We start from the raw sequence: 26,333 nt of genomic DNA, 5'->3' as shown, positions 1-26,333 counted from the left end.
CATTGGTGGAGGCTTGAAGATATCGACGTGAAGGGGCAACTCCAGTGTCGCATTTGTCTTTGTCCAGCATCTTGGCCACTGCAGTTTGGTGGAAATATTTGAGTGGGGGATGTTGCAAAGTACTGGTAGCCACGGTAGTAGGGCTGTCCTGATTGCACCAGAGATGGTTCTCATGGTGATATTCAGCTGAGTGTCCACCAATTTGGCGTGAGCTGATTGAGTCCATACGGGTGCACAGTATTTTGCTACAGAGTGGCACAGTGAGAGTCCCGCCATACGTATTGACCGAGCACCAGCGCCCCACGTCGAGCCTGCCAGCTGGGCCAGCAGACAGTTCCGCGAGCGAAACTTTGCCGGCTGTCTTCCGGAGGTGTGGACGGTATGTGAGACTCTTGTCCAACGTCACTCCAAGGAACAACTTGCTTTGGGTCATGTTTTTATCAACTCGTCGTTCAGGTGCACTTTAAAATCGTTAGTGGCTCTGGCTTTGTGCTGGTGAAACACCCAGCAAACTGTCTTGCTTGTGCTTGGCTGGAGTCTCCATCTGCTGCGGCAGTGTGCTATCATGGCCAGGTCACTGTTCAGGGTATTGTCCAGGCTACCAAAGTCACAGGCTTGGGTTGAAATGCAGATGTCATCTATATAGACAAATCGTGACTTTATAGTAGGTAGGTCGTTGGTGTAAATGATGAAGTACCATTGTCCAAATTGTTGTCTATTTATCTTCCATTTGAAATAAGTATTTTTTTTGTGATTTGTGCTTGTGCACCACTGCCAATGCAGTAACACCAAATTATATGTTCGTCATAATAGGTTCAGATATTAGAGCCATCACGCGCATCAAGTAGCTGAGATGGTGGATGGTTAGAGGCTGTATTATACTGGTAGGAACCTAGTTACACCACCAGCCCACAGGGGATTATTGTGTCCGTCCGTCGTTCATTCAAAATGGGAGGGGTGGGGCTGGGTGGGGAGGGTGGGGAGGGGCTGGGTGGGGGCTGGGAGGGAGGGGCTGGGTGGGGAGGGGAGGGTGGGGAGGGTGGGGAGGGGCTGGGTGGGGAGGGTGGGCAGGGGCTGGGTGGGGAGGGTGGGGAGGGGCTGGATGGGGAGGGTGGGGAGGGTGGGGAGGGGCTGGATGGGGAGGGTGGGGAGGGGCTGGGTGGGGAGGGTGGGGAGGGGCTGGATGGGGAGGGTGGGGAGGGGCTGGGTGGGGAGGGTGGGGCTGGGTGGGGGTTGGGAGGGGTGGGGCTGGGTGGGGAGGGGCTGGTCACCCCGTGGTGCTCTTATAAAACTCAACGTTTAACCTACTCACGCCAGCTTGTGCCCGCCCTTACAGTCTGGCATATTTGCGGAATACACCACGTGGTGCCGCCGTTGACCCTGGCCATTGACCGAGCAACCAAACGTTCCTACCAGCTCCCTCCGCAGGAATGTGTTATTTTCAAAGTCAGACCAAGCTTGACACTGTTAACGCCGCCAGCATTTGCGGTGGGTTTCACACCTGATGATGACTGCTTGTGTTGCAGTCGAAACGTTGTGATAATTTTATCGTTTTATATTTTTATTATTTTATTGTCTCCCTTCTACGTGGTGACTTTACCGAAAGAACCAAGAATATATATTAGCACGTGTTTTATTGGCAGAACGGGCAAAACCTATATTTTTACTTGACATACTTTGATGCTGGCAAAAACAAAAAAAGGTCCCACCCACCTCCACGTGAGTGTTGCGTATCGTTTGATCGTCGATTTTTTTTTAAGTTATAAAAAGCATCGGAATTAAATTTTGATTTAAAGCTTTCGTGACTGCAGTAATTCATATTCTTAGTTTTTTCGGTAAAGTCACGTTGAAGAGAAACAACAAAATAACAAAATATATATAAAACAATAAAAAAATTCTCACGACGTTTCGACCATAACTCAAACGGTCATCATCAGGTGTGGTGATGATGACCGTTTGAGTTATGGTCGAAACGTCGTGAGAATTTTTTATTGTTTTATATATATTTTGTTATTTTGTTGTTTCTCTTCAACGTGACTTTACCGAAAAAACTAAGAATATGCATCGGAATTACTTTAAGCATCGGAATGTTGCTAATCGATTATTCACCTCTCCCCCCCCATCGCGTGCCAGCCAATCAGCGGCGGCTCTCACGCCGGACGATTCTATTGGCTGCCCCGTTGCCGTGACGTCACCGATTTCCGTTGCGAATTTTTTTTTTGAATCAGTCGCGGGGCGGACGCGCGCCGGTGCCTCGTCCAACCTCGCCAACATCGTGAGTTTAACCACTAAGATATACACACACACACGGTGTTTACTGATTATAACTCATAATTACAGTCGTGTACGAGTCATTAGAGACATTCACTTCTTATCACCAACATCGTGAGTTTAACCACTAAGATATACACACACACGGTGTTTACTGATTATAACTTAATACTACAGTCGTGTACGAGTCATTAGAGACATTCACTTCTTCTCACCAACATCGTGAGTTTAACCACTAAGATATATACACACGGTGTTTACTGTTTATAACTTAATACTACAGTCGTGTACGAGTCATTAGAGACATTCACTTCTCGCCGGCATCGTGAGTTTAAACACTAAGATATACACACAAACACACGGTGTTTACTGATTATAACTTAATACTACAGTCGTGTACGAGTCATTAGAGACATTCACTTCTTATCACCAACATCGTGAGTTTAACCACTAAGATACACACACACGGTGCTTACTGTTTATAACTTATCACTACAGTCGTGTACGAGTCATTAGAGACATTCACTTCTTCTTGCCAACATCGTGAGTTTAAACACTAAGATATACAAACAAACACACGGTGTTTACTGATTATAACTTAACACTACAGTCGTGTACGAGTCATTAGAGACATTTACTCATGATCACGGTCGCCATACAAAAGAAAGATCCTACACAGGACGAGTCGCTGCAGTCCTTGGCCCGTCTCTCGGTGTTCTCGTGACCCCAAAGTCCAACACGTCTTGTAAGTTGGTTTTCAAATGCCCTACGAAAGAACAATTATTGCAGTTCTTGGCTAATCGCTGCAATACTTTTTGGTCATCACTCGAGTCCCTGACAAATCATCAGACTTCTTTGGGTCTTTCGGTAATGTCACGTTGATATGTTTAAAGAAAATAACAAAACAACTACGACGTTTCGATCGCAACACAAGCGGTGGTCATCAGGACGACAGCTTTTTAAGTCAAGATTTTTAGATCGTCAGTCTCTTACGAATCACTGCAGGCCATTACGCATTCGTCAATAACTGCCTTGATAAAGAGGATATCTTCAGGAAATGCTGATGTTTATTGCATAATAAAACACGGTCCGTAACTAACAACAGCAATCCTTTACTAATTTCGGTCACAGCAACGTTTTGTAACTATAGTCGTTCGCCGGCAACGTACAAACATTGTTCTAAGGGTGCGGTAATGTTATACTGTTGCACTCGGTTGTGTGGAGTGCAGTCAGTCAACATGTGGGCTAGCTTGTACCGTAATTCTATTCCGCATGCATTGTGTTCAGATTCAAGACGACGCCAGTGTCAGGCCGGCTGCTGAGGGTGCTCAGACGATGATGGTGAGTACGGTAACCGGAGGTGTTCATTGTTCACATCGTTGCTGAGCCGCCAGTATAAAGTTTATTCTACGAAAAGGCTGCATTCTCGTCGTTTTCATCGTTATTACAATCGTCATTTTTTTTGTCACAATCATTGACAAACATTAAATTTCATCATCATCGTCAGTTTCTAATTTTGTCCTTGAGACGGATATCTTTAAATGCTCAGCAAAATGCTTCTAAATTTGCTTTCTTTTGCTCGTTTATTCCGAGATCGGCTTTTTACGGGCTTCCATGTTTTGATATGTGCGGGAAACTGTTGATATATTTTTGTAGTGTTTTTTTATGCTATTGTCATTCGATGGGGTGCCACGGTGGCGAGATGTTAACTAACCTCCTCACCCGGAATACAGGAGGTCCTGGGTTCGGTCCTGACCCTGACGCCTGCTGTATATTTGGAGTTTGCATGTCTCTCTCCCTGTGAGCACGTGGACTTTTCTCTGTGGTCCTCCGGTTTTTCCCTCCACATTTAGAAACATGCGTTTAGAGCTATATAGTTGAGTGGGCCTTACCTGCTAAAATACAAACGTTTGGTTAGTTTATCATAAATGCTAAATCGAAATGAACTACCCTTGTATCAAAACACACATCTGCTGCAATGTTGACGTGGGTTTTGCAACATCAACATTGGTATGCCTAGGCTATATTGTACCACTGATATTATGACCCAAACTTCAAGTATAAATCATCAATATAAATAGGTACTTTATACTGTTGCACATGATGTATTGTTAAATAATCCAGCAGTGGATGATGAAGAATGGCAGTTAGACAACAGCCCAAGCAACTGGCCAGGAATTCATATGAATAAGCTAATGAGATTGAAAACATCAGGGTGGCTGACCTGAGCACCAGTGAACCGTCTACTTGCGTTTCTACCACAGGCAGCGTCAAGACCGAGAAAACAGGAAGAGGACTCCTGGTGGAGTAAAGACACAGCTCCAGGTGACCATGACCCTGACAACAACCTTGACCGCAAGTTCGACATGTCAAAAGATGTGGCCAGCGGAGGTTCAATGTGTGAAAAGGGAAAGCGTTGTGGGCCCACTTTAAATGGGACGTTCATTATCGAGGAGATGAACGGCACTCGTCACAACGATGAACGCTCAAAGGCACTAGCACATGGCACAACCCCATTGTGTGACTCAGTCAAGACCATGAACCACAGCCATCCCCACCGAGCTGTAAACATTCTAAACGGTTTCAAGGATCCCTCATTTTTGCTTGACACGGAATTCCCAAGTGGTTTGTTGGAACTCTCCGTAGACTCACCAATGCCAGGCCTCGGCACGTATTCAGGCATTTGGGCGGAAAAGCTGTGCAGTGACAACTTGACCATTACGAGTAGCTTAACAGGAACCCCTAACGTGAATGAGTCGCCATGGCGTGGGGCGGAGAGAAGGCTCGCTGGATGTGATGCAGACTTTGCATTCCGGGAAATGATGCTGCTGAGGGGGAGTAATGGGGATTCTAGGCATGTGTCTGAAATTTTGGAAGGCGATGAAAGTGAAAAGAGGGATCAGGTGGGGAAATGCCCTGATAAACTCAATGAGTTTAGATCAATTGATGGTTTAGGAATGGTGGAGTCGATAGCTGATGAGGGTGGGATTGACAATGGAATGGTCAACCAGGGAAGTGAAGGCAGTGATGGTGTGGACAATGGTGATGATTTTATTGACAAATGTGCAAACGTCGCAGGAAATAAGGATGCTCTCCAACCAAATCATCTGAGCACAGCAAGTGATTACACCGATGATGATGCCTGTGATAGTGACTCCAAGGGTAATGGTTTGATGGAAAACAAGAACTTACTGGGAGAATGGTCTGAGGGCTGCAATGTCACCAGTGAAACAAATGCACATGCAACTGTTCTCAGTGACAGTGAAGGTCACAATGGCAGTGAAAGCTACAATGTTAACAATTCTAGTGATAGATTCATCCTAATGGATAACTGCTCGACCACTAAGGAGAGCTTGAAAAACTGCACAGAGTTACCAAAGATGCCTTTCGAGACTGACGCAAGCCCCACACAACATTTAAGACATGACGAGAAGGGTGATGATAAGGATGAACATGAGTATGAGGAATTGGCAAGCAAAATGCTCCTTGTGTTGGATGACAGGGATCATTCAAAAGCAAATGGGAATGATACCAATATCATTGAAGGCAATAATATTGGTAGCAGCTGTGACAGTAGTTGTAAGGATAATGGTAGTAATAATGGTGAACAAGATCACAATCCTCACATTCCTGCAGTGGAGAACAGCCTCTGTGAAACCCATCAAGCCCCGTGTGAGGAAGACGGTTCCTGCATTCACAGCAGTGGCCGTAACTACGGTCTTGCCTGCAATGTCCAAAATCATAATGATGACAATAACTTTTGCTGTCCTGACAGGGATGACTCTGAGCTTTTGCCACCCAGTAGAGAGAACGGCGCCCTCAAGGAGCTAATGTGCGATGGTAATGCATGGTCCAAGGTGGATCTGGCACTGCCATTTGAACGAGCAGCAGAGCTGACTCCGGATGTAACACCAACAAAGAGTTCCAGGTTTTTCTCGGGCCTGGAGCTGTGTACGTCGACACCACTGATTTCCAGCATTACAGCCACCACAGCCACTCCTCTCCCTGGGCCTCGTAGTCGCTTTGGCTTCCGGGCACCAGCAGTGGCAGCTTCTACATCTCGTGGGTCGTCTGTGGCCATTCCAGCAACCAACCTCAACAGCACCAGACCTGGAACCCACCTCAACAGCAGTATACATACTGGGAACAACCTGAACAGCGCCAAATCTATTGGAACCAACCTGAATTGCACCAGGCCTACTGAAACCAATCTAAACAGCACCAAATCTACTGGAACCAACCTGAATAGCAGCACACCTACTGAAACCAATCTGAACAGCACCAAATCTACTGGAACCAACCTGAAAAGCACCAAATCTACTGTAACCAACCTGAACAGCACCAAATCTACTGGAACCAACCTGAACAGCACCAAATCTACTGTAACCGACCTGAAAAGCACCAAATCTACTGTAACCAACCTGAACAGCACCAAATCTACTGGAACCAACCTAAACAGCACCAGGCCACATAGTTATAATCTAAACAGCACCAGACCAACTAGCACCAACCTCAACAACACCAAAGCAACTGCTACCAATTTAAACAACACTAGATCTATTGGAACCAACGGAAAGGTGAGGCATCTGGCAAAGCCACCCTCATATGCCTCGAAGTTGCTAGGACCTGGCGGCTCTAGTTCTGCTGTACCAAAACCCAGCTCAAGTAGTTCACACTTAGCGAGGCCTCCATTGGCTACCACAAAACCAGGTCTGTCCAAGCTCGCCAAGTCCAGTTTGCGTGGGCCTCAGCTGCCAGGCAAAGCAGAGGTGGGCGGAGTGGATGAGTCAAGCTTGCTCTTGTCCAAGGCTGCTTTGTCCCAATCGATCGTGGCCACAACCTCTGGAAAGGATTCTGGGAAACCTAGTGAGATTGGGTCGAGTCAAATGCAGCCAAGTATGTGTATAACCAAGCCGGTGAGCATTAAGATGCATCAGGAGAGAACCGAGTTATCCCAGATGCCAAAGACTGAGCGGGTTGAGGCCAGCAACTCTGCTCAGGCTGGGCGCGATGCTGTGGGGCCCAGAAGACTGGCTTCTCTTAGGGCCACAGGGCCTGGGCATCCGCGGCCAAAACTTCACCCTGTAGGGCTCAGAACCCCAAATATGCGGCTCATGGAGTCCAAGGGAGAAGGCATGGCTACACAGGGGACACCAGGGGTCTCTGTGCGGAGGGGGCATGGAGGGGTTAGCGCTACCCCAGAGCCTGCCCGGTTGTCGGTCAAGGTTTCTCGGCTAGCTAAGCCTTCAAGCACCAACCCCACTAAACTGGCAAGGCCAAATCTGAATGTTTCAGAAAAGACCAGACCCAACTATTCTTCTGCAAGGTTGACAGGACAGAAAACACCTTTAGTTAGACTTTCTGGGCTATATTCAAATGCTTTGAAACTTGATAAGACCAACTTAAGCGTTTCTAAACTCACAAAGCCTGTTTTAAATGTTTCTAAACTCAGTAAATCATCTTCAATTGTTTCCAAGCCAACTAAGTCAAACATGCCTCGGGTTGCACTTTCCAGACCAAATGCAAACACTTCTAAACTTGACAGAACAAACTCAAGCATTTCTAAACCATCTAGGCCTGACACAAGTATTTGTAGGTTCACCAGGTATGGCTTGAATGGTTCTAAATTTGGTAAACCAGATTCAAGCATTTCTAAACTTACTGAACCTGCTGAGTCAAATGGCTCAAAACATTTGAGGCCAAATTCAGACATTGCTAAACCTGCCAGATCAAACTCTAACATGACAAGCATTGCTAGACCAAATCCAAATAGTTGTAAAGTTTCTAGACCAAATTCAAGCATTTATAAACATCCAGTGGCAGACTCACGTGGATCCAGACTTGCTCGGGCCAATCCTCAAATCTCTAAGCGAAATTTAGGCATGGGGACAGATAGTGAAGTTGCTCTTCTTAGGGAGCAACTGTCAGGGGCGTTGCGTGCCTGCCAGGCACTTGCTGTTGTGGTGCAGTACCTACAGGTCTCCGCATCTGCTTGAGGTTACTTCCCTTCATCACAATCCTCCCATCATGCCTGTGAGGATAGATTGGCGATGGCAGTTGGGTAGAATTGGCATTGGGGTTGTCATCTGTCTGGCCCTCAAAACGAGTGCTTGGAATCTTATACCACTTTTCCACTGTATAACAGAACCATGCCAGGGCCATGCTAAGCTTATCTGGCATGGCTGGCAAGGAACTCTTGGGCCTCCTGAGCCTAAAGGTTGTTTTCCCACTGCAGAACCTAAACAGTGCTGCTTATGTCACATCCAAAATTATACAATAATACCATCAGTATACAGTTTATAGTCTTTAGTAATATGGCAATTAAGATTAAACCATATTTCAACTTTTCTTCGATTGAAAACTGCACTAAATCAATCCAATTATCGAAAATACACGTTTGCAGATGATGTGCATAACCCAACACTGGGAATCGTTTTTACGAACAAATGATACCAGATATCAATTCACAATAAAGTAAAGTATTGTACAGGGCCATTCTATTGCCGGGAGTGGAATCGATTCAGACGAGTTTTTAAGGAATTGACGATGGAGCAGTTCATGGCAATGCAGTGTGGTGATAATCGATAGCTATGGAGAGAAACACGAGGATAATATATTTGTATGTCGTGGCCCGACTAACGCAATGTATGGCAAAAAAATTACTGTTTCACACGTTTAGCCATATATGCTGCTTTTAAAATGGGTGACTGATTAATTTAGTCTTGTTCTGTCTTTGCAAAATGTGCATCACATTTTTGGCAGTGTGTAGAATTTCTGTCATAGTTTGATTCTCGATGTGCCTTATGTTTCACAAACAGTAATTGTGCAGTTTTTCCACATGCTTCAAGCTATTTTTTTTGTTGCTTGATTCTGCTGGGAAAATAACTATATGTATGGTTTAAAATATGTGCACACACTTTTAGTATATGTGCAATACTGTTTATATGGTTTATAAAATGAAGAAAACACTTCCCAATATATTATTCTTGCCACATATACCGTGACACAAGCTGAGAACCCAGATGTAATGACCTTCAAAGGACACCACTGCACCACTTGTGATAAACCGTTAATCTCCGCGTGGGCTTGAGTCTTGCTATGCTTGCCACGAGTGTTACTTACGTTTTTATAATAACTACCCTTAAGGTTTTAACACTAGCACAGGACATCCACGACCGGAGCTGCTCAAATATATGGCATGACATTACCTCATATCCTGTGTCTGTGTGTTGATTGAATGCTCGAGTATACTAAGCTTGTAATAGTATATGGATCCATCGGTGAGTTAGGCTCAATATAAATGCGAGAATTGAAAAAATAATATAAATGCAAATGTGCTAATGTAGCATTTGAGGCTAGCAGAGCACACAACTATGAGAGAGCGTGACTTTACCGAACCAAAGAGTATAAAGACAAATTATGTTTAATTGCAACCCCAAATCATGGCAGTGTTGGCACACGTTACTGCTTTGCGATTTTGGAGACCAGGAGTTTCATTCCAAGCCATGGTTCACATCAATGGAAAATTGTGTGTAAACCTGAACTGTCTCATAGGTCAGCTCACCCTAAAGCAAACACCTGGCACATGTGAACACCAGCACTGGTATACCCTAATTAGTAGCCACACAACCCCCGTGTGTTGTGTACAGACCTTCATAAGCGCTCTCTAATAGCCCTTGCCCCTACAGTCTCTCGGACTAATCAGGGGACATTTTGTTGTGAAATATTTCCTGTCTATGCTTGATATACGTGTATTGAATGTGTGTGAGAGTTTTTGGATTTTTGTGAAAATATGGAGCTTTTTCATACTTGTAGTTAAAACATGACTTCTAAGGCATTTAAAAGTTTTCTTGTTACAAGGAATTTTTTTTACAAAGCATACAGTATTTTAAAAGTTTTACATCCTGGCGTCGTGACAACCCCCCAAAAATGACATGACAATGCAGAGTTTTTTACATTATTTTAACCAGATTGTTTTACATGCTTTTCAAAAAGACTTGTAATTGAAACAGGCAATCGGCAGAAATATATTTTATTACCTTACAACCAATGATGTTGCCTACACAGTTATGGTTTTATTATTTACCACAATATGAATTATTGCAGAAACGGAACTTTAGTACAGCTGTACTTGATTGCAACTGAATTAGATTGTTATTCATTGCAATGCAATTACAATTTTGTATCCCCGTCTTGACTTATCAACAGCAGGCATCGCTTATTAATTAGTCATCCTTGCAAAAAACAAGGGTTAATACCACTGGTATAGCCCCATGGGCTGTAAATACCAATGAGTAAATACGCTTGTTTTTACAAGGTCAATTAAACTTTTCTGCGATTCTGCTTCCAGTTCAACACGAGGTTTCATTCACCCGACAGTCGGCATGTTGTACTTACCGATGGCCAGAGCTAGAAGGCAATCCTATTTGTACCCAGTAATTCTTAGCACCTCCTGCTCCTTTCCCATCTCTACTGACAAACTTACAAAGTACGTGATCCATAAATGTGCATACAGTAATCTCCCACTTTTATTACAAACTAACAAGCGATGAGCATAACATAGCACCGCTGCTAAGGTGAAACATTTAGGCCACATGACAGTATCGGGAATCTAACAATATATTTTTAATCTAAAGGAGGCCATGTATAAGCATTTCATTAAGACTCTAAAATATATACCAACAGAATGCTTTATTGGTGGTTATTAAAGTTGGTTCAAAGTTGCCATGTGTGGTAGCAGGGGTAAACTGCATTGACTACTATGTGAAACTAGTATTAAAGTTGTCATGGGGTAGAAATGTCACTGCACAAATGATCCGTTATAAATCGATATAACTTAATCCTAAATTACAGTGCTTGCTCATTACTACCTGTTTCAACTAATCCAATTTCCTCTTGATCACTTGACTTGATGTCCTTGGTCGCCTCGCTCTGTCGCAACACCCCATTTTTGACCGGTTGCTTGTGGCCGCCTGATCGCAAGCTTGCAATTGCCAATTTTTGTGTTGCCAATCCAACCAATTTGATTGGCTGCTTTAGCACGTGTGGTTTCTGAAATCTTCCAATCGTTTTATTCTGCCCGCTCAAGACTGGTTTTCCAAAAGGCTGTTTTCGGTTCGGAAAACTCCCAAATAGTTTATTCCGGACTGTTGTTGGAGCTGATTTTCTGGGCTGCTTATCATCATGTGGCTTTATAGACGCCCCAATCGGATTTTCTTGTCCAGTCAACTCTGGGTTTATGATTGGCTGCTTGCGATCATGTGATTCGGATTTCTTGACCTGATCGTACAGGCGCTTCACTTCCAGGCTGCTGTTGATGGGCTGCTGCTGGTCACGTAACCCGGCCTTGACGGGGCTGCCAGGCAACAGGATGATGTTTGCAGTTGCTATGGAGGCTCCCTTGGCATTGTGTGCGCTGCATAGGTACTCGCCTGTGACAGATAAAGAAAAACGAGCCACCTATGATATAGCCTTACAGACTGTTGAGGAAAGTGACATTAGTGAAGCCGACAGGGTCGACGTAGTGCTTCGTTTGCCTTCAGTACTGTATACACGTAAGATTGAGATATTAATGTGAGATGCAGTGAAATTTAATGCAGACAAAAGGTATCTAAAGTGAGATCAAATAAAAGAGAAATAGAGTGAAGTGAATGAACTCAAATTATCACAGCAGGGAGGTGACCAGGAGATGTCGGTACAGCAAGCAAGTTTTTGAGCCAGTTTGTATGGATCTTTGAGTGCTGCCCCAACATGTGAATGGTTTGGCTTTCACCGGGTACTCCTGCTTTCTACCACAAGAAAAAAAACTTCTTGTAAATTAATTGGCCAAACATTCCATTGCAGGAGCCCTCATTTGAAAAAGTCTCAAGTCTCGACGAAACTTTTGCTCAGTAATAAATTAGTTATATGTTAGGTTGGTGCTGCTTTGTGTAGGTGTGCACCTGCGTCATGTGCGAGGAAATGGGGGATGAGTAGGACGCTGCGTGTCTCCCGCACCGAAGGGGGGAAGTCCTCGAAGTAATCGAGGCGCACAGTCGGGCGCCCGGCCTGGCACCCCACACACACGCGTTATCCCACGGACGGCCACAATGTGCCCATGCACAACATATCCACACATACACAGGTGCCCACCCATGCAAACAAACTCCAAATAATGTAAAGGATAAATTGTACCAAATACTGTTTACGCCTTGAGAAAGTCTTACGTGCACATCTGATGTGGTCAAAACCATGTATTGCTAACGTCTCTTCAGTCGTGATGTCGACCACGCCACATCTGGTATTTATTTTAGGCGAGGTCAACCTCAGGGAAACACCGTAAACATTGACAACGTGCGCCACATGGTTTAGTTATAGAAGGGCCTTCTAGTTTTTGAATACAGCCTAGGAACATGGAGCTGTTAGGTGTGTGGATGGTGAAGGCTTCATTTGCCATGGTTACCTGTTGCCCAGGGAATTTCCAGGAGACATCGGCCGTGACCCCAGCCTGTCCCTTGACTTCGCAGACCAGGGTAACATCATCATGGAGACTGGCGGCCGATGTCGATGCAACCAGTGCAGCCACCGGGGCCTCAGAAGGGGCTGGCCCACGCAGCAATACACAGATGTGTGTGTGTCGCCACAAGTGAACACACATGGAGCGTTATCCCCTATTGTGTGTGGCTTTCTTCTTGGTCATGTTTACTCCCACATGCCATACATTAATGAAATGGGCTAAGCATCCCAATTGAAGATTTTTTTTGAAGAGGAGTCTTGAGACTCGGTGAGGCTCTCTTAGCTACATTTCAGATAGAGGGGGAAGGAGCACGAGGAGAGAGACTGGGAGAGACACAGGCAAAGAGACATGTTGGGTGATGAGGGGAGAAACATGGATGGAAAGGAATGGGAGAAAGATGTTGGGGGAGAGACACGGTGAGTGCAATTCGGCCTGGGTGGGTCAGGCATAAAAAACTGAGACGGCCTCACTGAGGTCCTGGATTGAGAATACAGTGTAATCACTGTATTCTCATATGTAGCGAGGTGCAGATCTCAGCCCGATCACGAATGATTGTACAAAACACATCACATTATTACGCTAAAGTCCAACTGAATATTCATAACATTGGTTTGACTGACATTCCAGTAAAAATGCAACGTTGGCCCAACATTGGTTCAGCATTCAACGTTTACTGGGTTGCGACTAACATCTCACTATTTTGCAGGACATGTCGAAAAGGGCATCGTCCCCTCGTGGGTGGATAAAGTATGTCACTTGAAAGGCCCTCGGAAGCAGTTCAGTGATATAATCTTCAACAGACTGTTCTGTAACGGGGAGACACTGCTCTGTGAGAGGTCTGAATTTAATCTTCTGATAATGATGCCGAGTTCAGTAAGCACGCGCGTGTGATATGTGCGGGAAGGGGACACGGGAGCTCACAGTCCACGTAGACGAGCAGGTATGGGACGGACGATTGGCGCACACCGCCCAGCGTCGCGACGCAGCGCAGCAGCCCCGCGGCCTCGGGTGGAGGGAGCTCCAGCAGGAACCCCACGCGGGGATCATATGTCACGTCTAGGGGGCAGCAGAGACGAGGAGGAGTGCATGGGTTAAGTGTGTATGAGTGTGTGTGCGAGTGTGTGTATGAGTTGGCACAGGTGATGCATCGGCCAGTCATCTCAGTCAGTCGACCCGTGGCACCTGGGTCTGTCCTGTGACCTGCCGGCGGGCGTTCGACACTTCACGTGGCCTCAAGGTGCACATAGCCTGGCACAAGCGTCGTGGTGATGTCACCGCCACTTAGTGGCGAATGGCGGTTGTTGTATGAGTGTGTGTGTGTATATGAGTGTGTGTACGAGCGTGTATAAGTATGAGTGTGGAGAGCGATAGTGTAGCGGTTAGCGCGCTGCGCTGTGAACCTGGAGACCCAGGTTCGATTCCCGATCACGGCCAACACCAGTGACGATTATCTGAACCTGTCCTGGGCCACTGGACGGGTTCCGCAGGATTGGAAGGATGCCCTGGTAGTCCCCCTCTTTAAGAAGGGAGACCGCACAGACTGTAACAACTACAGGGGCATCTCACTCCTCTGTGCCGGGAAAGGTCCTGGCAAGGATTATTCAACATCGCCTTGTCAGGCACGCTGAGGAGAGGCTTGCGGAGCCCCAAATGCAGTTTCAGGATAGGGCGGTTCTGCACAGATGCCATATTTTCTGTCCGTCTGCTACAGCAGAGGTGTAGGGAATTCCAACAAGACCTACATCTCTGCTTCATTGACCTGGTCAAGGCCTATGATACCATCAGTAGGCCTGGGCTCTGGTTTGTTCTTCATGCTTTCGGAGTCCCTGACCCCCTGCTCACGCTCATTAAGGACCTTGATGATGGTGAGCAGGCCCGGATAAAACTACGTGGTCGGGAGTCAGAGCCATTCCCTGTACACCTTGGGGTGCGACAGGGATGTCCTCTGGCTCCAACATTAATTAACATCTATTTCGACTACGTAGTTCGTGAAGCCTTCAGTAGCTGTACCGGAGGAATTTCCATCTGGTACAGATACAATGGGAGACTGATCGGTGCCCAGGTGCGGTCAAGGGATGGCTCCCTATTGGTCAACCACGTTATGTATGCCGACGACCTGGTAATTGCGGTTCATTCAGAGGAGGAGTTGGAGGCGCTGCTGCTGAGACTGGAGCGTGCTACTAAGAGATGGGGCCTTACCATCAGCCCCACCAAAACTAAGCACCTGCCTGGGTATTTTGTACCATCAGACACTCCACCTCCACAACTCCCAATCGGTGATGGGGCAGTTGTGGAGAGTTTCCCATACCTGGGCAGTGTGCTTATGACCGGCTCCAGTTTAACAGCAGAGGTCTCACTCCGAATCAGTCGAGTGGCAATATCTTTTCATCGGTTGCGTAACGCTGTGTGGAAGCTACCTGGTCTGTCGCTCCGCACTAAGCTTCAGGTCTTCTCGGCCACGGTCATTCCCTCCCTTCTCTACGCTTGCGAAACGTGGACCCCCCTAATGGAACATCTTCACCGGTTAGAAACATTTAGGCTGGCCTGACTACGATCCATCCTGGGTTTAACCAGGCTGGATTGTGTGAGGAGCTCACAAATCCTTTAAAGATCTGGGCACGGTCCCATCGGTGAGCTCCGGCAGGCAAGGCTGCGTTGGCTGGGTCATGTAGCCCGCATGCCCAGCCACCGCATGCCGAAAGAGCTTTTGTTCGGCCGGATCGAGGGGGCTAAACGGGCGTGGCACAGGCTAGAGAAGAGATGGAGTGATGTGGTACAGGAGGACATGGAGCTGAGTGGACTTGCCGATGACTGGTACCAGCGGTGTCAAGATCGGCCTCTGGAGGAGGCTCGTGAAGGACGCTACTGGGCAGTTGGAGGCAGTCGCCCTCCAACAACAGCAAAGGGCGGAGGAGCGACGCTCACAACAACGAGTGGAGCGTCAGGTGGCTAAAACACAGCAGGTTGGCACAGTAGGGGGCGCAGGTGGTGCATCAGCCAGTCATCTCAGTCAGTCGACCCGTGGCACCTGGGTCTGCCCCGTGACCTGCCAGCGGGCGTTCGACACTTCACGTGGCCTCAAGGTGCACATGGCCTGGCACAAGCGTCGTGGTGACGTCACCGCCACTTAGTGGCGAATGGCGGTTGTTGTTGTATGAGTGGGGAGCGGTGGTGTAGCGGTTAGCGCGCTGCGCTACGAACCTGGCGACCCGGGTTCGATTCCCGCTCACGGCCAACACCAGTGACGATTATCTGAACAGGTCCTGGGCCTTCCCTAGGTCGACTCAGCCTCAAATGAGTACCTGGTGCGGTGTGTAAACATTGCCACTGGGGAGACAAAGGCGGCCAGGCGTGGTGCTGGACACCCACCCCCTCGTGTACCGTTTCGGCCTTCATAGGTCCTCGCTAACAGCACTTTCCCCTACAGTCTGTTAAGGCTATATGGGGGATCTTTGTATAAGTGTGTGAGTATAAGTGTGTATGAGTGAGTGTGTGTAAGTGTGTGTATATGAGTGTGTATAAGTGTGTATATGCGTGTGTGTGAGTGTGAGTGTATATGAGTGTGAGTGTAATTGAGTGTGAGTGTATATGAGTGTGAGTGAGTGTATATGAGTGTAAGAGTGTATATGAGTGTATGTGAGTGAGTGTGTGAGTATGAGTGTATATAAGTGTGAGTGTGTGTAAGTGTATATAAGTGTAAGTGTGTGTGAGTAAGTGTATATAAGTGTAAGTAAGTGTGTATTCGTGTGTAAGTGAGTTGCGCACTGGGAGGCGCGCTCCCCGCATGGCTCGCGCGCTCGAGCTGCACGTGTGCGCGGGGGTTGGTGGCGCGGCACGGCACCACGGCCGGGCGGGGACCCCGTGCCACCACCAGGCCGAACGGCTCCCCGCGACTCACGAGCAGCGTGGAAGGGTCTAGAGACATTGACAACAAAGGCCGTCATCAACAAAGATCACCTCCGTAGAGCCTTTACAGACTGGGGGCAAGCGCTGTTAACGATGTAGCAACTACGAAAGTGGTTGGCACGGCGTGTTTACACACCGCACCAGGTACGCATTGAATAATATAAGTCAATGTGAAAACACGATTCGATATACTCTACATGATAGATATTTAAACTAGATTCGAAGCTTTCGTGACTGCAGGAATTACTCTTTGGTTCTTTCGGTAAAGTCACGATATATATTTTAGTTTTACGGACAACTTTTCAGGAACGTATCTGACCCGTACGTTGATGGGTGCTCAATATAGCATTGTTTTTATTTCATGAATTATAACAAAAAAACTATTATGAATGTATCGATTTCTCAGTCATGGGAGGTCCATGACTGGTTCAGAGAATGGTCACTGATGTTGGCCGTGAGCATGAATCGAACTCGGCTCGTTGGGTTCGGAGCGCAGCGAACCATCCTGCCGCATAGCTTCAAGAGACTGTAGGGGCAAGTGCTGTTAGTGAGCACGTGTGAATGCCGGTACACAACGGGGTGGGTAGTGGCCAGTAACCACGCCCGGCCGCCTTTGTCTCCCCAGTGGCTGGCGATGTTTTTACACACCGCACCCGAGTATTACTATAAGCATCATCATCATCACAACCACTGTCCCGAACAATATTATCATTATCATCATCACAACCACGACCACCAACAGAGGAAATATTTAGAAACGGGAAAATTATTCGATTAGCCCGATTGACTTAAAATCCTAACATCATAAGACGTGAGGCCAATAAATCCTGAAATCTAGATGAGATCACGTACGGGACTAGAGTTGGTACGGGCAGTGGGTTTGATAAGCAGAGTATCAACAATGGAATAAGTCGTTTCGGGTTTGAGATAATGGTAGTTGGCTTCGTTTTGGATGACGACTGCCGATGGAATGCTGAGGAGAGGCGGTGAAGGAGGAGAGGCGGTGATCGGCAACCCAGAGAGCCATTCCTGATTCCCTTTAGCCTTGTCAGAGAAATATGGAACGAGTTGTCGACGCTTGCCAATTGCCAGGGTTGTGGAGTGACCCCCCAGTGCAGGTGTGATTCATAGACGGGTCTGGATTGTCACGCGGGATGGAAGAGTTCTAAATAACGATTTAAAAAAAAATTGCTGTGGTTGTCCCACCTGATGACGGACGCTTGTGTTGCGCCCGAAACGTCGTGATTTAATTTATTTTATTTTCTACCTTCTGTGACTTTACCGAAAGAACCAAAGAGTATGGATCCCCTGCAGTCACGAAAACTTCAAATCTGGATTTAAAATATAACGTATAAAAAAACAATTTCTGCTAAACGTTTCTCTGTTGCCACGTGTTCGTACCTGTGAAGTAGATGTACGTGGTTGCCGTGGCGATGCGCGTGCCGTTGATGCTGCTGCTATTGCCTCGGCAACTGAAGGCGCCTGTGTCTGCGGAGGAGCTGTTGTGCAGTGTGAGCTCGCTGTAGCCGGGACCAGACGTAATCCTACAGAGACAGGACAAAGGAAACACCCCATGTCGCCTGTAACAGACTGTTGGGGCAAGTGACTGGGTGGCCAGTAACCACGCCCGGCCGCCTTTGTCTCCGCCAGTGGCAATGTTTACGCACCGCACCAAGTACTCATTTGAGGCTGAGTCGACCTTGGGGAGACCCATGACCGGTTCAGATAAGCGTCACCAGTGTTGGTGGCCGTGAGCGGTGATCGAACTTGGGTCGCTGGGTTCGTAGCGCTAACTGCTTCCGCCACCGCTCCCCACAATCCTATGCCAACAACAACACTAAGTGGTGGTGACGTCACCACGACGCTTGTGCCAGGCTATGTGCACGTTGAGGCCACGTGAAGTGTCGAACGCCCGACAGCAGGAGATCACTGGGCAGACCCAGGTCCCACGGGTCGATTGACTGAGATGACTGGCCGATGCACCATCTGTGCCCCTTGCTGCACCAACTACCCCACACACACGCACGTTTAATACACACATACCCAGTAACATTGATGGATCAACAGCCCAACGTTCCATGTTTACTGGATACTGATGTAAATTCGAGTTATGGCTCAGAAGGTTTACCAAAAAAAAAACCCCGACGTTCGGCCCGCACATCCGCTTACGAAACATCGACAGCCACTAGTCTCGAATTTAGGTCCCGAAGAACTCTGGCCTGACAGTTAATTGTTTTCACTCGCAGTGTGTGGGGTCAACCAAAAGGCTTCAAGTGTAATGCTCCAGACTCACCGTGTAAATGTACGATGGCCTTAAATAGTGAACCAAGTAATTCGCCCTCCATACAGCGAGCAAAGGCTTCAACCGACTTGATTACGAGGGTAATATGCTGTCATTGCCACACGAATACAGTGTTTTTTTGTCTTTCATATGGCAAGATAGGAAAAACAGCAATTATAAAAACATGTTATAATTTAATGCCAAGTTCGTTTTAACCAATCCAAGGAGGCAGTAGACAAAAATAAGCAAACACATTACAAAACAAGAAGTCACTTGAGGGAGTGGTGCGCTCTGAACCACGTCCGGTCGCCTTTGTCTTGGAAGTGGCAATATGTGCAGCAGCAGCAGCTATTCTCATTAAAGGATGAATTGACCTAGGGAAAGCCAAGGACCTGTTCCAATATTTGCCACCGATGTTAGCCGTGGTCAGGAAACTCAAGTTGTCTGCTTTTTAGCGCAGTGCGCCATTCATTGCATCACTGCTCCCAAGACTCATTCACACATTGGCATGCACCTACAACAATAGAAACACACACACACAAACTCGCACATACATATACGAAGACGCATCCTGTACAAGTATTCATATTCAAAATCAGAATATTTATTTATACTGGAGGAATCTGATAAGCTATAAAGCTCTTTATCGCATGTCCAGGAGGGGCGGGTCAGATCTTTACAACGAACGATTAAAAAAACACGATAGGAGTGGAAAGTACTGCACAGGAAAAAGGTAAACACATCCCACAATAAACACACGTGAGATGTTGAGAGCCGAGAGACACCGTGATGGAGTGAGAGCTTTTGATGAGGTGATGGATTCTGACAGGACAGAAGCGGCCAGCCGTTAATGATGGAGTGCAGTGACAGCTGCTGACGGGGGATCACGGGACAGACCCAAGTGTTGGTGGTAGTTAGTCGTCGGAGTGGAGTGAGAGGCTCTTCTTGTGGAGGAATGTGCCGCGATGGAGGAGAGGCGTAGGGGCCGGGTGTGGAGTTGGGGGGGGGCGGTTGAGAGGAAGCACCTGAGTGTGTCGGGGAGATCGTGGAGATGCGCCGGGTATCTCCAGGCGACGTACTCGGCGTGGCAGCGCAGCACGAGGAGACGCGTCCCGGCCGGCAGCTCCTCCACGGCGCGCACCGGCGCGAGGACCCCGCCGACGCGGCGCGCCAACACCGCCTGCGGGCAGCGGTGAGGCCACGCACGGAAGAAAAAAAAAACCCGCGCCCGCCACAGCCCACGAGGCTCTCTCGTCAAACGGCAATCGTCGTCGGCTTCCGGAAACGACCGCGACCCACCGCGGGTTCTCATCCACTTAACCGTCACGGGCTTTCGTAAACACACGAGCACACCGCCGGCCGTGACCAACCTTGTACCCGGTTCGAGTCACTCGGGCATCACGTGGAATGAAAAGTCAGTGGACGACGGGCCAACACGGACTCGGGTGACGGTGTCAAGGCTGATAGACCGAACTCCGTCTCAGACTTTATTTCTGCTGGTAAGGTCCATCGAACCAAACAGCTCTTACTAGGACGACCACAGCCCAAGAACGTCGGCAGTGGTGGCATTGCAGGACGGGAATGTGCAAACAAAATGAGCAACAAATTTATATATTTACACTAGATCTCGTAGGTCAGACGCACATGTTATCAGTTTCAGGCTGAAATAAATAGCTCATGTCTGCACTAGCTGAGCATCCACAGCCTGGCACTCTGCGTATGTTGAGGAGTCCCCTGATGGACCTATCTGCAGAACCATTTCACTATCACTAAGCTCCTGAGCCAACAAAACCTGCTTCACCTCAGAGTGGAGCAGATGCGAGATAGTATACATTTTAAGTAGACGCTAATTTTCACCCATTGGTGGGGGGGGGCATTAATGGATGTGTCTAAAATGACGTGCAGTTGATTAACATTTCTACAGATAACACGCATTGCTAGATCCAAAGCAAAGTGTTGTTAGCGAGTGCCTATTAACGATGGTAAGGCGCAAGGAGAGATGGGTTGAGCACTTCGTGACACGCCCCGCACTGTAATTGTTTTTTTCAGATCAAGTAGACAAGTAGACCTTTTGAGGTGCATAGCCGAGAAGTGACCTTGGTGTGTTGTAGTGAACCACGAGTAAACTTCTACAACACTGGTTCCCTACGTAGTACACGCAACACCATGTAACCTGGACCCTACGCACCAGGCACTCATTTTAGGCTAAGTTTATATAGGAAATTCCCCAAAGATGGAGCATAGACATCCACTTACACTCACAGGCCGTTTTGTAGCGGTCCCCACGATGCCTTGCGCCGGCTTCGTCCCGTTTATTCGCACACTGCCTTGCACCTTCGTCCCGTTCTTTGCCACGGTTTTTCGGAGCCACGTCCCGTTTTTCCCCACAGTCGCTGCATGAGCATCCTTTGCAGAGACACCAGCTTTTTCGGACTCATCAGGTTTCTTCTCAGGCTTCCCCGGGAGTGCAGATCCCACGGGATTTCCTGACCGATTGGCTTTAACTTCGGGAAGCAGCCCCACTTTTGCGTACATTTCTGGAATGCCCTTCTTGTTCGGAATTGTTCCATTAACTTGTGTAATCGTCGTTGCTTGAGGAATTCTAACTTTCCCGAGAATTCCTGATGCCGCTGTTCTAAATTTACCTGGCCCACCTGCCCCTAACACATTTGCTTTCCCAATCACTCCCGATTTCTCAACAATTCCTGGCTTTGCATCACGAATTTCAGCTGATTTCAAGGGTTCTTGCGTTCCTAAATCCCCAGTGCTCCCTGGATTTCCAAAGTTTTCCAACTTACCGCCTTTCTGGGCTTTGTCTCCCTCTTCCGTGGTTTTTTTCAAGATACCCACTGCTCCAGGTTTCTGCAGCTTTTTCATCACCACCACTGTTACCGGTTTCACAATTTTGGATGCGATCTCAGATTTCAATCCCGCTTGTCCTTCTTTTTCCTGAGGCTCCTTTGCAGCTGCAACTTTTCCAACTTTTTCTTGGAACCTCGTGGCTCCGTCCAGTTTTTGAGGTTTTTCAGACACTTTAAACACAATTTCCACGGCTCTATCTTTTCCCCCGAGGCTTGCCGTCACCTCTGATTTTCCAATCGTTCCCACAGTTCCCGCGGGTGTTTCCAGACTTCTCACTCCCTCCGCTGGGTCCGGGTTTTCAGGGTTTTGCAGGATTCCTGGAATTTCTGGAACGTTTGTGGTTACTTCTGCTTTGCCCACTCCGGCACTTAATCCTTGTTTTGTGGGAATTGTCGCTCCCACCCCTACAAATACACGGCACAAACAAACGGAGATCAAGCTGCTGTACACACTGCAATGCTGGGCTTGTAATGTCTATCAAGCGGCTCATTCTCTCATGATGTCTCCTCGGTACAGTCTTTTTGCATAAATATTAGTTATTTGACACATACAGGTGGACGGTCTACCCTGATTAAACTAGCAGTGAGGCGGCATTAATTTCATTTGGGTGGTCCTCAGTCAGTGGTGGAAACTCCACATTCCCATGGCGAGGATCACTATGTCCATGGACAAGCACTGTAGAACTCCCACAAAGTGCATCCAAAGCATTATTATTTCGACCTTGGATGAATAATGAACTAAATAAATTCACGTGTGTGAATGTGTTGCATACACATAGCTATGTTACTGCAGTGATTAATGTAACACGATGTGATGTTACGAGGTTTGATGATGTCAGAAAGTGTGATGTTGGGTTGAATAGTGATGATATAACGAGTTTACGATGAGATTGTCACGTGATGCTATGACAAGGTATACATGGGTAATACAATGTGCTTTAACGAGTTCATGTGCTGAAGTGCAAGTATATGACGAGAGATAACGATGCGAGTTGTTGTGACCATGTGTGATGTGACGAGGTGTGGTGTAAGACGTGTTATGATGTGTGATGTGACGTCTAAGGTGTAGCGTGACAAGGTGTTTTGGGAGAGGTGTGATGAAGTGTGAAAAGATGACATTGGGTGATGTGACGATGTTGTGTGGTATTGTGATGAGTTGTGAGGGGGATACTTGCCGGTCCTCGCAAGCAGCAGCAGGAGCAGCAACATCACGCTGGTCAGGATTTGTTCCACTCGGCTCTGATTTCTCTACGAGTTCTGACCAAAAATCTGTGTCGAATTCTTCGACTGAACGTTCTGGTCTGGATTCCTCCACCAAGCCTGGTCCAGAATCTGACCTGGGTTTTGATGCAAGCTATGATCTATGTTCTGATCGGGGTTGTGCTGAAGGAGAGGTTTTTATTCTAGTCCTGGACTGGGTTCTCTTCACGGGACCTTCAACATTTCTGGATGTGAGACACAGGCTGCACGATCCACAGCTGCGTGTGAGAATGTGTGGCGTGTGCGACTATATGAACCCGGGTTAGTGAATGAATGGCTGCATGTGTGTGAATGCTAGGGCCTGTCTGTACATCTACGTGTGTAAATGTGTGTGGGGGTGTGTGAATGTATGTGTGATTGTTTGAATGTGTGGTGTGCAAATCTCAGTTCTGGTAAAGTCCAAATCAGATGTCTCCTCTCCACTGACCGCATATGGTGCAGGAAACCATTTGGTAAATCATACATTGCCCCAGAATTTTCAGAACTTGTCTTCCTCCATTACCCCATCCATTGCCAAGTGCAAACTCGCCTCCTCTACCCGTTATACAGTCTAGAAAATTACGAAAAACATTCTGGTATCTGACTGCTTCTGCTGTTGCATGTCCTAGCTATTCACCACCTACCCTTGACATTTCCCAGCCTGTAACTATAAATGACATCAAATGACATCTTCAATTCTCTGCTCACCAAACTCATCCGTCACTGCCAGTCCACCCTGGTACCCTAATTTACCAGCTTATGCAATATCTCTCTCTCATCTGGTATTGTCTCATTATCTCTCAAGACTGCTGCTCTCATTTGCCACCTTGAAAAACCAACCTTGGACCGAAACAACCATGCAAAATTCCGCTATCTCAAAATTCCCTTTCTTAGAAAAAGTCAAAGGGTTTTCTCCCAACTCTCAAAGCACATCTCCCTTCAGTCTTCACAACTTCGTACACTGCTGTCTGCCAAGGCCATTCTACCCACACTACTCGTGTACGTGTAGTAATTGATCCTCTCTTTCGACCCTGGATCATCTTGCTCCAAGACTTCTCCATTGCTTCCAACACCATCAGCCACACCATCTTCTTTGAGCATCTCCAGCACACTTCTTGTCTGGTTCCCTTGGATGACATCAAGTTCCACTAATATGCTGATGATACACAATTGTACACCACAGTGAAGTCAAAGTTAGATATGGAAAGCCTCGGTAACCTCGAAGATTGGACGTTAGCGATATACGTGTGCTTAGCACGAAACGAAATGCTGCTTAATCGAGAAAAAATGGAGGTTCTGCTGGTTGACACTTAGGCTCAGATGAAAAAAATTGTGGATCAGCTGTGGTGGTTGCACACTCCAGGATTCAGTTGTATACTCATCTAAATAACCCCAGGACCATACACCTCCAGAATGTCGTTCAAAATCTAGTCAGGTCCTGCTATTTTCAAATCAGGGCTCTACTATACATTTAACCATTAGCATAGTATCTATAAGACTCACATATTGCAACTCACTACTCTACAGGGCATCTGGCAAAAGCATTGCCAACGTGCAGCGTGTATACAATTCTCTGGCACGTGTCGTTATGGGTACTGCAGGATCTGACCATGTCCGTTCCAGTGCTTGCCGAGCTGCATTGGCTTCCGGTTGCCAAACGCATACATAATAAGGTTGTACTCATCACACACAAAGTGCTTGCCACAAATGAACCACAGTACCTTGCTGATCTCATCAAGGAGCATAACCCATCATGCGAACTCTGGTCATCCTCGCGACTTTTGGCGAGCCATCAAACATTTTCTGGAATATTTTGCTGTTTTTTTCCTGTATTTTCTGTTTGCACAGTGACATAGTCACTTTAAGATGTTTTCTTGGTCATGTTTTTTGTTTGTTGCGGTTGCACCCGATTCAAGAGCCGAATGGCTCACAGGGCATGACCAAAAGAAACTGAAACAAAGACGGTCACTGAATCACAAACTTTCAGATGTGCTTCTGCAGCTCTCTGATCTGCTCTTCTGATATTAGGAATACACTGGTGCTATGCACTTTTTTAAAATCTAGATTGGAAACTGATTTCTTTAACACTGCTACGGTGCGAGAAATGTTCAAAACCCCAGTGCTATGGGGTCACACTTCCATTCTTGACCTTTTTGCTATTCTCATAGCTCCTCCGAATTGATACAAACATCTCCATATGTAATGTCAGCCATCACACTTTTAATCCGGTGATACTCGGGCCTACATTTTCACAAACCCAAACAGTCCACTCAAATCGTGCCTCGACGTGGTCTCATTTTGGATTTGTTCTTTCTCTGGTTAAATATTGCCAAAAATGAAGGCCAGATCAACGATGTCTGCTTGCTTCTAAGTCTCCAGTTGGGATGTACACTTCCTAAACTCTATTACACTGGCAGTGTGTAAACTTGGAAGTATTATCCATAAGAGATTTTTGGGTTAGATCACGTAAATATAAAAGTGTCGTTTAACTCGCCACCACCCGACAGCCAATTAGTAAGGGTTGTCACGTAAACAAAACATGGCAATTCGTTACAAGCACAGCACACCGGTGTGTTGAAGATTAAGCCCACATTTACATTTCGAGTACGACGTTTCACCAGTAATTACAACTAGCATCATCAGGCGATAGCCATATTTGTGGAGAAATCCTCCCGTTTCGTTCTTAAATCGAGGGATAAATGTGATGTCATCACTTGTGAGCCAATCAGGTGTGAAGGCCATAGGGGGGGGGGGGGAGTAATGTATGCATAGACATTACAAAGGATGCCCATTACCGGTTGGTTTATACGATATATCCTAAAAAAGATCATATCGATTATATTGGTTGTAAAAGCCTACGTGTTAAACTTGGAATTATTCATTCAGAGCTCCCATTCTCTTTCAACATATCTGAACTATTCAGGACTTCATACCTCCATTAGTATAATGCCTCCAATATCTGGCACTTACTTTTCCCGTCTCAACTAGACTACTGCAACGTTCTCTTCGATGGCCTCCTAAAATTCCTCACCTCAAATGATCCAGACTTGATTCTTGTCGAAACGTGGGGAGCTTTAAGTTACCGCCATGCATTCCTGGTGGATTTTACCCAAGTATGCCAGACTCCTCCCGTAAGCAAAAACACTCGCAAACAGACCTTGCCAAACATCCTCATGCAGAACGATCCTGAAAATACATCTTGAGGCTCAATGATGCTTTTCTAGATAAATATTTTCCTGCTATAAAGTTGAACTTATTTTACTGACCCCAAAGAGATTAT

The 26,333-nt window shown here is 46.8% G+C and overlaps 1 protein-coding gene and 2 long non-coding RNA genes across 3 annotated transcripts; 1 reads left to right on the top strand and 2 right to left on the bottom strand.

Moving 5' to 3' along the window:
* The first annotated feature begins 2,177 nt into the window (after nucleotides 1–2,177).
* Nucleotides 2,178–9,483, top strand: LOC116954948 (uncharacterized). Its single transcript, XR_012947161.1, has 3 exons — nucleotides 2,178–2,275; nucleotides 3,559–3,612; nucleotides 4,536–9,483. It is a non-coding gene; the product is annotated as an uncharacterized LOC116954948 (long non-coding RNA).
* A 236-nt stretch (nucleotides 9,484–9,719) lies between these two features.
* On the bottom strand, nucleotides 9,720–20,504 carry PDGFRL (platelet derived growth factor receptor like). Its single transcript, XM_032980748.2, has 7 exons — nucleotides 19,979–20,504; nucleotides 18,074–18,216; nucleotides 16,532–16,681; nucleotides 13,688–13,822; nucleotides 12,713–12,852; nucleotides 12,213–12,318; nucleotides 9,720–11,702 (listed from the first exon to the last, which is right to left on the bottom strand). Exons 1-7 carry the CDS (start codon nucleotides 20,263–20,265, stop codon nucleotides 11,119–11,121), a joined length of 1,545 nt encoding a protein of 514 aa, XP_032836639.2. The 5' UTR covers nucleotides 20,266–20,504; the 3' UTR covers nucleotides 9,720–11,118.
* Nucleotides 20,505–21,279: 775 nt separating this feature from the next.
* On the bottom strand, nucleotides 21,280–24,354 carry LOC116954955 (uncharacterized). Its single transcript, XR_012947164.1, has 2 exons — nucleotides 22,990–24,354; nucleotides 21,280–22,219 (listed from the first exon to the last, which is right to left on the bottom strand). It is a non-coding gene; the product is annotated as an uncharacterized LOC116954955 (long non-coding RNA).
* Between the last annotated feature and the right edge of the window lie 1,979 nt (nucleotides 24,355–26,333).

The sequence above is a fragment of the Petromyzon marinus genome, chromosome 3, assembly GCF_048934315.1.
Source record: "Petromyzon marinus isolate PM22_M1 ecotype Great Lakes invasive population chromosome 3, UKy_Petmar_22M1.pri1.0, whole genome shotgun sequence".
In the NCBI taxonomy this organism is placed as follows: Eukaryota; Metazoa; Chordata; class Hyperoartia; order Petromyzontiformes; family Petromyzontidae; genus Petromyzon; species Petromyzon marinus.
Note: the sequence above shows the minus strand (reverse complement) of the source record. Positions and strands in the feature narration are given on the sequence as shown.

Coding starts and splice junctions, on each gene's coding strand:
- PDGFRL (XM_032980748.2), bottom strand. CDS start 20,265: ATGAGAACCCGCGGTGGGTCGCGGTCGTTTCCGGAAGCCGACGACGAT. Junction 16,682..18,073: donor CACGTACATCTACTTCACAG/GTACGAACACGT, acceptor CAATGTCTCTAG/ACCCTTCCACGCTGCTCGTG. Junction 12,853..13,687: donor CCTGCTCGTCTACGTGGACT/GTGAGCTCCCGT, acceptor TGCGTGGGCCAG/CCCCTTCTGAGGCCCCGGTG.